The 9,921-nt window shown below is 40.5% G+C and overlaps 1 protein-coding gene across 1 annotated transcript; it reads left to right on the forward strand.

Moving 5' to 3' along the window:
• Positions 1-494: 494 nt before the first annotated feature.
• On the forward strand, positions 495-9,749 carry LOC139921720 (MOB kinase activator 1B). The gene is made up of 6 exons (XM_071912031.2): positions 495-816; positions 2,177-2,343; positions 4,467-4,560; positions 4,767-4,900; positions 7,150-7,313; positions 7,447-9,749. Exons 1-6 carry the CDS (start codon positions 803-805, stop codon positions 7,522-7,524), a joined length of 651 nt encoding a protein of 216 aa, XP_071768132.1. The 5' UTR covers positions 495-802; the 3' UTR covers positions 7,525-9,749.
• The last annotated feature ends 172 nt before the right edge of the window (positions 9,750-9,921 follow it).

Raw genomic sequence — 9,921 nt, forward strand, 5'->3', positions numbered from 1 at the left:
TTAGTTTAGTTTAGTTTAGTTTAGTTAAGTTTATTTGTCAGGGACCATGTGCAAAAGAGAACATTGATCTCAGAAAAGAGAAAAGATGCTTTGCACCAGATTATAGCTATTTGCTAATTTCCATCTGCAGTCCCAGGGCAGGTCGACATAAAATACAGCACAAACAATACAATAAATTACAAAGTACAAAAAATCACATCTAGTCACATCACCACATTTCATACACACACTGCACAATATGTGAGATCACATTATGCTACTTTGAATAATAAATTAGTAGTAGCAAAGTAGTAGACTAATGTAGGCATGATTGGTTATTTACAATCCATTTCTGAGCTTTGCGTGAGTAGTAGTAGTTTCACGATTAAACCGTGAAACTACAATTCCGCTACAGCAGGTGGCAGAATGTACCTGAAACGCCTGTCGCGAGCTGCCACAAACTGAAAGCAGCAGCAGAAGAAGAAGAGTAGTTGTGCCCATTATTTTCCAGTGGACGGCAGCAAACGGCCGGGATGTGTCGAGTCTGCCTCAAATCTTGGATGAAGAAGTAAGCACTCCCTGCGCTGCCTCTCAGTACAGAGCAGCAGAGATAGTGGAGCAGCTCGTCCTCAATTCATGTGTTTTATCGAGTTTGTGTTTTTATCACAGTAATAGAAATTTCGGTTAGTTTTTCCCGCAAGGACCGCTTTAGGAAGTCCGAGACGAACGAGGACCGGGGAGAGTTTGACAAACCATCCGGCTGGTCTGGCTCCACTTTGCTTGTTATTTGCCAAGGGAGTTATTTTCAGCTGTCCGAAGAAACATGAGCTTTCTTTTGTGAGTTACATTGGTTTGATGAATGCTTGTTTCTCCTTATCACTTAGCCTTTTTCCCAGGGAATTTCCAGTGGTACACAGCTAGCTAACAGCTAACGATAGCTTACTATAGGCTAAGACTACTTCCTGGAATTGCCTCTAATGCTGATATGATTCGCATTGCTTTTCCATAGATTTTATCATTAACAAACAATAGTATTGATAGAATACTAACATTAACTTCTTAAAATCTTGTATTGTGTTCTGCCATCAAACCTAACGCACCACCGACTGATCCTAAGGCTAATTTAAAGGGGAGGTCCACAGTCTGGCCTGGCTATTTGCTGGTGTGAATACTTTTGTTGGCACAGTCTAGTTAAGCCCCATGTAAGATGAACGCACCTCATCTCGATCCCAATATTATACCAAAGTAACGCGTTTTTTCCTGCATCTTTGTTGCATACATATCAAGCCAGTGTCTGAATAAAAGCCGGAATGGGAGGGCGGAAAAGAATGGCTGAATGCGCCCTCTGGTGAGGATGATGGTGTTTGGTGATGGGAAGGGGACCTGTGTTAAAATTCAACAACAGTCAGTGTGGGATGAGCATCAGTAAAAAAATGTCCTGAATGGTCACCACGTTCACTTTGATCCAAGCAATTCAATGGCGACATCATGTTTAGTATTTGAAATGTAGTCAAACCTATGACATCTTTGTACATAGGCTAGATGCCATCAGAGCATCTCCTCATCTTCATCATCATCACCATCAGACATGAGGGTCCAGAGACACGTTTGATCATACCCAGGTCCTAATGGTTTAATGCTGAGTGGATCAAAATCACTTTTTATATTGTCATGGACACCATTTACTCCAAGCCCTAAGTGTTTGGTTCTATATTTATTCAATAATCCATCCAATAATCCATTGCTATGTGGCAAATGACAGCTTGTATCTTGCCCTTCATAAGTAAATAACTATCATTTCATGAAATTAGTGTTTAGTGACTTAGTGAAAATACTGATTAAAGAAGAAAACTCTGGATTTATTTCAATGTGAAACATGTTATGGTGAGTCACTAAAACTCTAGTGTGATGGGTCATGGAGAGGGATTGAATGTTGTACCTCTCCAAGTGGCCTGATAACTCATTATACACAGAGAGAAACACCTGGTTTTCTACGTCACTGTCCTGCCCTCCCATTCTGATTCTGCCAGGCCCTTCATGCCAACTAGAGCTTGGTAACTTTGTGATAATCTTGGCTTTTTTTTAAAAAGAAAAGTCCCATCATCTACGCCTACATTATCTCATTATTTGTCATCCTATTTCACTACTCCTTTCCTAACCACACTATTTTTGTTCCTCTTTGAAATGTGACTCACAGTGGAAATCGTTCATCCAAGACCTTCAAGCCCAAGAAGAATATTCCGGAGGGTTCTCACCAGTATGAGCTGTTGAAACATGCCGAGGCCACACTGGGAAGTGGAAATCTGCGCATGGCAGTCATGTTGCCTGAGGGGGAAGACTTGAATGAGTGGGTCGCAGTCAACAGTAAGGGCCTTATTTACCTTTACCCCCCTTGATACTCTTTTTTTGTTTTTTTTGTTTACAGTTACTATCATGGAATAATGACTGTACTTCCACACACCTTTTATTTCCATATCCATCAGTCTTTTGCTAGTTTTTATATTTGTATGCCTTGCAGGAATGCTGTTCCTGAAATCTCAATTAGTCCACATGAAGAATCAGCTGAAGAGCTTTTTTCATGGCTAGTGAAGTGAACTATCAGGGCAACTTCTTGGCATTCGCTCTAAGGACCATGTGCATTCATGCTGGAAAAAACAACTGTGAATGTTAAATAGACTTCATTGTCTATACTGTGAGGGCCTTGTTTACTTTCTCTGAAATTGAGACAAATGGCCGGTCAGTAGAAGCCTTATTTCCTCTTGCAAAGAGTTGACTCTAGGGTTTTACAATTTCAGAGGTTTAGTCCCCTGACTCTTGAATAAGGTTTTTATTTAAAATCCTTAACTACAACCAAAAGAGGAGATCTGAGTAGGATTTGAGGTGCTTGAAATTGGATTTGAACACATTTTTGCCACAGGGGCAATGTAGGTCACATAAAACAAGGGGGTGAATACTTTTCTAAATCCGATTTTTCTTTTATTTGAATGTTATGCTTTCACTTAACACACTTAACACACAGTCTCTAGACTACATTGCAGTCTTCAGAAAGAAAAAAAAAATGAATGTATGCATTTGGTGAATGTATTTTGAAATCCCTTTGTAGCACGAGAAGATGGGAAAAGTAAAATGGGGTGAACATTACTTGCTTTATTTACCTGATGTCAACAAATATGTGTAAGCTGTACTCAAAAGTCCCCCCCCCCCCCCCCCCCACACACACACACACACACACAGTAGCGTTAACCACTGTGCTGGCTTAGCTAGGTAATCGCAATACTTGTAATTCCCAATTTCATAAAAGGTTAGTAGAAATGGTTGGGTATTGGTCAGTGTTACACAAGCCACTTTGTTCCCTTCCAGAAAGGGAAGTTGGGACAAAATCACTGTGAACATTGTTGGTGCCATGACATGAGAGTATAGTCAGCAGTAATTTCTGCTACAACCATGTACAAAAGATTTACCATATGAGCACTGTCCAGTAAACAGCTCACCTCCATTTTAACTAAACAATACTGTCAGTGAAGTCTATATCACCTGACTACTTCTGATGTCCTATGGCTCTTTGCATATACTTCTCTATCTAGGTCCTAGGAAAATTTTAAACAGACTTGTACAGAAAAGTATTGAAGGCCACCAAACTACAGCTGTCACTGCACAGTCAACATGTAGGACAGTTTATCGGTGTGAGCGTGGCAGAACTGACAGACCCATGTTCATTTAACTTCACTCTTTGTCCCATGTGATGACTACTTCAGCTAGTTCTCAATCAGTGGTTTTGTGTCAGATTATGAAGCATCTGAAAATTTACATGGTGAATTGGCAATTTGCCTTTTTCACGCTACTATCATAGCAAACAAGTGAATTGTAAACATGCGAATCAGAAATATGTATCTTTCCATATTAAGATTTGTAGCTTTACCTCGTATTCTCGTAATAAGACAGTGATAACTTGAACGAGGTTAGCAGCATGAACTGTACAGCGTGGGCTCTATTGACCAAATCTACAGCGTAGATGACGGTTGTTTTCAATGCATTTTTTCAATGTCAAACCTTCACCTTGCTACATGACCTTTTGAACACAAACATTTTTAGGGAGACTAAATCAATCTAAACAAGTAGAAAAGGGAGCTGAATTCTCTCTAAACCAGACCTACTGCACCTATGCCTCATCTGTTCACTGTGTACATCTGTACAATGTGTTCTTCTTTTCTGTGAGATTAGCAAATAGAGAACCAACTCTAACACTACCATCACTTCAAATGATCTCTCTGACTGATTCTAGGCCAAAGTTGGCTGTGTGCCTCAGGGAATGGCTGATACGCAGTTTGGTCAGATAACTGGAGTGTGTATACAGTTTGGACTGGGGATTGTAACTGGAAGGGTGAAAATCAAACTGTAGGGAAACTTGATTCCAGCTATCCATGCTGGCACATATGTTATTTGGTCTTATGCACGTTAGATTGATTATGTTGTTTGTGCATTTTCAGCTGTGGATTTCTTCAACCAGATCAATATGCTCTATGGCACCATCACAGACTTTTGCACTGAGGAAAGCTGTCCGGTCATGTCTGCTGGTCCTAAGTAAGTGTATGGATGTGGATATGCAAGGGTCCATGTATATATAATGAGAATGTGCCGTTCTGTTGCAAGCAGCAGCCTGATGTAAATGGGGCAGTGAGAAGCTTCTCTCTCCAATCAAAAATATAATTTTTCGTAGATTGAATGAGAAACACAAGATGGTCTAAATAGGGGCAAAATAAAATGTTTATCATCTGTCTTTCCTGTAGGTATGAGTACCACTGGGCTGATGGAACCAACATCAAGAAGCCAATCAAATGCTCTGCTCCCAAGTATATTGATTACCTCATGACCTGGGTGCAAGACCAGCTTGATGATGAGACACTTTTCCCTTCAAAGATTGGTAAGATTTTGTATTGCTTGCCTCTGTTCTGTCAAAGCCATCTTTTTTTGTATGTGGTTCTTATCTTGTACTGCTTGGTCGCCATTTGTACTTGGTTCTGAAGCAACTTATACATACTGCTGAATATCCACTAGGGGTGTGCCAGTCGCGGCTGCCTCATGATAGCAAAATGGGCCCTGAACTCATCAGAGGGTTATAGCTCACATAAATGACAGATTCCAGATACAGGGACTTTGTAGCACATTGTTTGATATGTACAAAAGAAAGTATTACTCCTTGTTACATGGAAGTTGGAGATTTCACTGAAATATTGAGGGACAGACGATACTACTTTTTGCATTAACTGCTATCTTGTTTTTGAGACTTTCAAATTAGCAAAACCACATGGCATGCTTTTAGCAGAGTAGGTCATGTTAGTAGTCACTAATTCACCCACCAGTTGATAATTTGATAATTATGTTTTCATTTATATCTGTCACATGCATACCTTGACTTTGTGTGGAGCCTCCATGCAAATAGTGAGACTGGTCTGCGAACATAAATGAATGCCACTATTTTGAACACCAGAGGGTGCGCGCCCATAATCGGTCACCATCCCACTGGCGCTCACATCTACCAATAACCAGTTGTTTATAAAACCTCCTATCGGCCCTGATTAATCGACCAAACCGGTAACTTGGTCGACCTCTATTTCAGTGATATTTTCAGAGTTACATATTCAGTCATTGCTCATCTTGCTGGCTAAGATGGTAGAGGGCCAACAAAGGAGAGAGGTAGATTTTGCAAACATAGCAACAACTCAACCTCCCAGCTAGCTGAGGCTTGTGCTGTCTGGGGTGGAGCACTGAAGACGGATGACAGTCAGTACAAAGGAATGTCTGAAGCATCACTTGGTACACCTTGGTACAATGAGCCAGTAACTGAAGGTGATCTGCTGCATTGACAGATGAGGGTATCTATTTCATAATTGCATTATTGCCCATAATAGATGCATCTCTGTAATTCCATTTACTGGTAATATCCCTCTTTCCACCACTACCTCAAATGAGTCCTAGCCTAAGTGACGGAGCTAGCCTCTCTCTCCAACTTCTTCAAGCTCAGAGCATCCATGACTTGAGTCCAGCAGCATAGAAAAGGACATGCATGGAATCAGTGACTCCATGTCCTGTTGGAGGTCCATCACCAGCTTCTTTTTATTATTGAATTTGGGCTGCAGGTGTTTCTCTGTACACAATGAGATGAAGCTCTCCACCAGACTTCTGTACTCCTTATCCCTTCACTGATGCACCGTACTCGTGAGGAGTCTTCAGAGAGCTGCACAGTCACAGTGCAGGATTTTCACAACACAATGTGGCAGCTCTGCAGCTCAGATTAAACTGTCTGCACCTGTCATTTGATTGTTTATTTAATATGGCCCGACTTCCCGGCTGGGTGGAGTTCTCCATTTTTAAGCACTGTGATTGGCCCCGATTGGTGTCTAAACACCACCCAGTCGGAAAACTTTGATACAACGAACCGAACCAGTAGTGGAAAAGCATTGGTGAGGGCCAACATGCGGTCTGGCGGGCAGGCGTGGTACACAGTCTTGCAGGTGCGGGCGAGTGCAGCAGTAAAGTGTGCAGGCGGGTGTGGCACAAAAAGCAGCGGGAGTTGGCAGGAGCGGTCTTGAAAAAACAGGCCCGTGCAGAGCTCTAGTCTAGAGAACAGTGCTGTAACAGTGTAGAAGTTTCTTAACTGCAGTAACAGATTAACAGTACATTGGGGTGCTTTTGTGTTAGTCTCTGGCATTTTTAATGCACTTCCCTTGAGTCTTACAAACTGTGGCCTGCCTGTGTGGCAGCCTGTAAACCCCGGCACCATAGGTTTATCCCCTAGCAGGAAGAGATGGTTGATGTTTGAGGCACTAAAAAGATGTTTTAAAAAATCCTTTTGTTCTGTCAGCATTATTCTAGTAAGAGCTTGAGTGATTGTGATCGAGTGAATTTTTGTATATTGATCTGTGTCATTCCATTTCCTGTGTTCATTACTTTGGCCAGAGAAATGTAATTAAAAGCAGTGTTTCAAGAAATCTAGATATTGATATATAGATAATATCTCCAAATGATCAAATTAAATTTGGACTCCTAAGAATCCAGTTATCTGAAAAAGATCTTGTCACCCCTTCTAGCGACTGTGTTAAATGCACTCCAGGTCTTATTTGACTAGGATCTGAGTAACGTTTCTCTTTCTTCCCTTCTTTTGTACCCAAGGCGTCCCCTTTAAGCGAAACTTTATGTCTGTGGCGAAGACCATTCTGAAGCGCCTGTTCAGGGTCTACGCCCACATCTACCACCAGCACTTTGACTCTGTCATGCAACTGCAAGAGGAGGCCCACCTCAACACGTCGTTCAAACACTTCATCTTCTTTGTTCAAGTAAAGAGATTCTGACAAATATGTATTGATTTCGATGCAATGTATTTGATCAGTAAATATTAGCAAGTAAAAACATGTAGGAGAGAGGAGATTTGGATGATAATGTTTGCTCCCTTTCACTTGTCTTTTTCAGGAGTTCAACCTCATTGACAGGAAAGAGCTGGTCCCACTGCAGGAGCTGATTGAAAAACTGACGACAAAGGATAGATAAACACCAATGTAATCCTTCTTTCTATGGTCTCCTAGTTTTGCACAGATACCCACCCCACCCTGGCTGTATGTATGCAGTATATACTATATTTCCATTTGGGGAAATGTTTTTAATAAGGCCAGGAACAAGGAAGGGTCTTGATAGGTTAAGGCACCAGGACTAAGGCTATCAGGGATTACATACTTAATTGAACAAACCACGGTTGAACATGTTGGAGAAAATGGTTTTAGCTCTTTGGACAAATCCCCAGAACTCATGTTATCAGTATTCAGTTATGGCTTACATTTAGGGTAGTATAGACCTATGTCCATTATTGTTATATTAGACTCTGCACAGCTTTTCTTTCACATGGATTTATAACAACACTACACAGGCATTTCCATGCAGTTTGATTTCCATTTCCAACTCAACCACAGGTGGGAGTAGCGCGTAAGCACAGTTGCTGTAATGTAATAGGGAAGTTCTGTAGGTATTATGAAAAGAATTTAGGGGAACCTTTAAGCCACTTCAACAACCAGTCACTAATTACGTTATCCATTTATCTATATAGAAAGAGCTGGATCCTGGTTTGTTAGTATTCAAATTGGTAATTGCCCAAGTCTGTCAATATATCAAAAAGATTCCCAAGTGCCTGGCATGGCTCATAATCACTCTATATGAACAGTGAAGACTGTAAGATAAAGGCCATATACTCTGCTTTGTGAAACCACTGACATGCTTGCCATTGATTAATGGATTGCACCCCCCGCCCCACCGATCTCACCCTCCAATTTGTATGGCTCTAAATTCATGTTTCACTAAACCCCTGTTCTACTTGTCAGTTGGTTCAAAGGACATTTTTTTCTTTAAAGCATACTACTCACCTAGCTTCCTCTTTTCGTTCCAAAATCTCTCTCTTGCCAAGTGCTCTGTGCAGGTTATGATAAATGAATGTGTTGAGAGACATAGAAGTGAGGCTAGCTTCCAGCTAGGAGTCTAACGTAGTGTAGCAGGGACTACAAAAATTATTATAGTGTTTCCCAGTGACATGTTCCTGTATAGTAGTTGGGGGGGGGGGGGGGGGCATTGTTTTTTTTTTTTTTTTTTTTTTTTTCTTGATCCAATCTTGAAGTAGGGACAAATTTTAAGGAAAGTCTTCAAGGCAACTGAAGCCTTGAAAACTGTATATAATGGTCCATATATAGAAGTAGAGAGTTGTGTTAAAAGTCACAACCTCCACTGTTGAAATACTAATGTATTTAATTGGATTATGCTGCATCCCTTGTTATCTAACTAGCCATGAAGCACTTTGAACAACAACAATTTTCCTGACCTCTTCTTTTGCCTGAATGTTTATTCTACATAGACCGTGCTTTGTGAGAAGCTGTACTACGTGGTTGATCATAGTTTGTTTCCTCCCTCATATTTGCCCAAATGAATGTTATTGAATTGCTTAACCACCTCTGAAATAGGCTATATGGCATATACAAGTGAGATTTCTTATGCTTTTGTATGGTCTGAGTTGTGTGTTGCTGTGCTTCAGACAGCAGATGCATGTACTTTTTCCAATCTCAAAGTGTAGTTTACTATGCAATAATTGACACGACGCTCCAAGGGTTACCAGCCGCCTCATTCATACTTTACCCATTCAACATTTTTTTTCCTTTTATAGTGTTTAAATTCGGATGTGTGATAGTAATAGAATTGATTTTCTTTCGGTTTTGAATTTTGTCCAGTAAGACACACAAACAATGACATGAACGTTTTATATATCTTCCTATCTGGAATTTTCAGGAAGGTGTAGGCCTAATCCAGAAATGCAAACGTGTAAATACTAAGGTTAGACCTGTCTTAAAGATAATTTTCGGCAAGCATGGAGTGGTAGCTTTTGGTTAAAGAATGCATCATTATCGAGTCTTTTTAGAGGCCGCTTTCCCTCCCTATTTGGACGTTAACATTTATTTTATCATCCATTTTCGACATTTTCCTCTTCCTTAGATGATTATTATGAATGTTATTGCTCATCAGATATCTGAAAATGTAATAGAGAAACATAGGTAGTCATCCTTAAAGCATCTCATCCTTACGAAATGACCATAGCATAGCCTATTGCCTACAGTTTTTCTCCTTGACTGTAATAACTGATGAAATGTTTGTAAATAATGGCTTGATTAAGGGTTTTCAATGCTACTGAATTGAATTATGCTGTTTACAAGACAAATAAAGGTGGTCTTTGACTCTTTGAATGCTTTGTTGCAAGTCTATATATACACTCACCGAGCACTTTATTAGGAACACCGTACTAATACTGGGTAGGTATCAGCTTTCAGCTCAGTGTCAACCGGCTACCAAAGTGACATCCACCTCGAGGTTGGACGTGTTGCGTTCTGAGATGCTTTTCTGCTCACCACAGTTGTA

Source organism: Centroberyx gerrardi, chromosome 2 (genome assembly GCF_048128805.1).
Source record: "Centroberyx gerrardi isolate f3 chromosome 2, fCenGer3.hap1.cur.20231027, whole genome shotgun sequence".
NCBI classification, from domain to species: domain Eukaryota; kingdom Metazoa; phylum Chordata; class Actinopteri; order Beryciformes; family Berycidae; genus Centroberyx; species Centroberyx gerrardi.

Bases quoted from the DNA above. Each gene is read 5' to 3' on its own strand.
- LOC139921720 (XM_071912031.2), top strand. The intron at 2,344-4,466 runs GTAAGGGCCTTA...GTGCATTTTCAG, and splicing joins TGAGTGGGTCGCAGTCAACA to CTGTGGATTTCTTCAACCAG. The intron at 4,901-7,149 runs GTAAGATTTTGT...TTTGTACCCAAG, and splicing joins ACTTTTCCCTTCAAAGATTG to GCGTCCCCTTTAAGCGAAAC.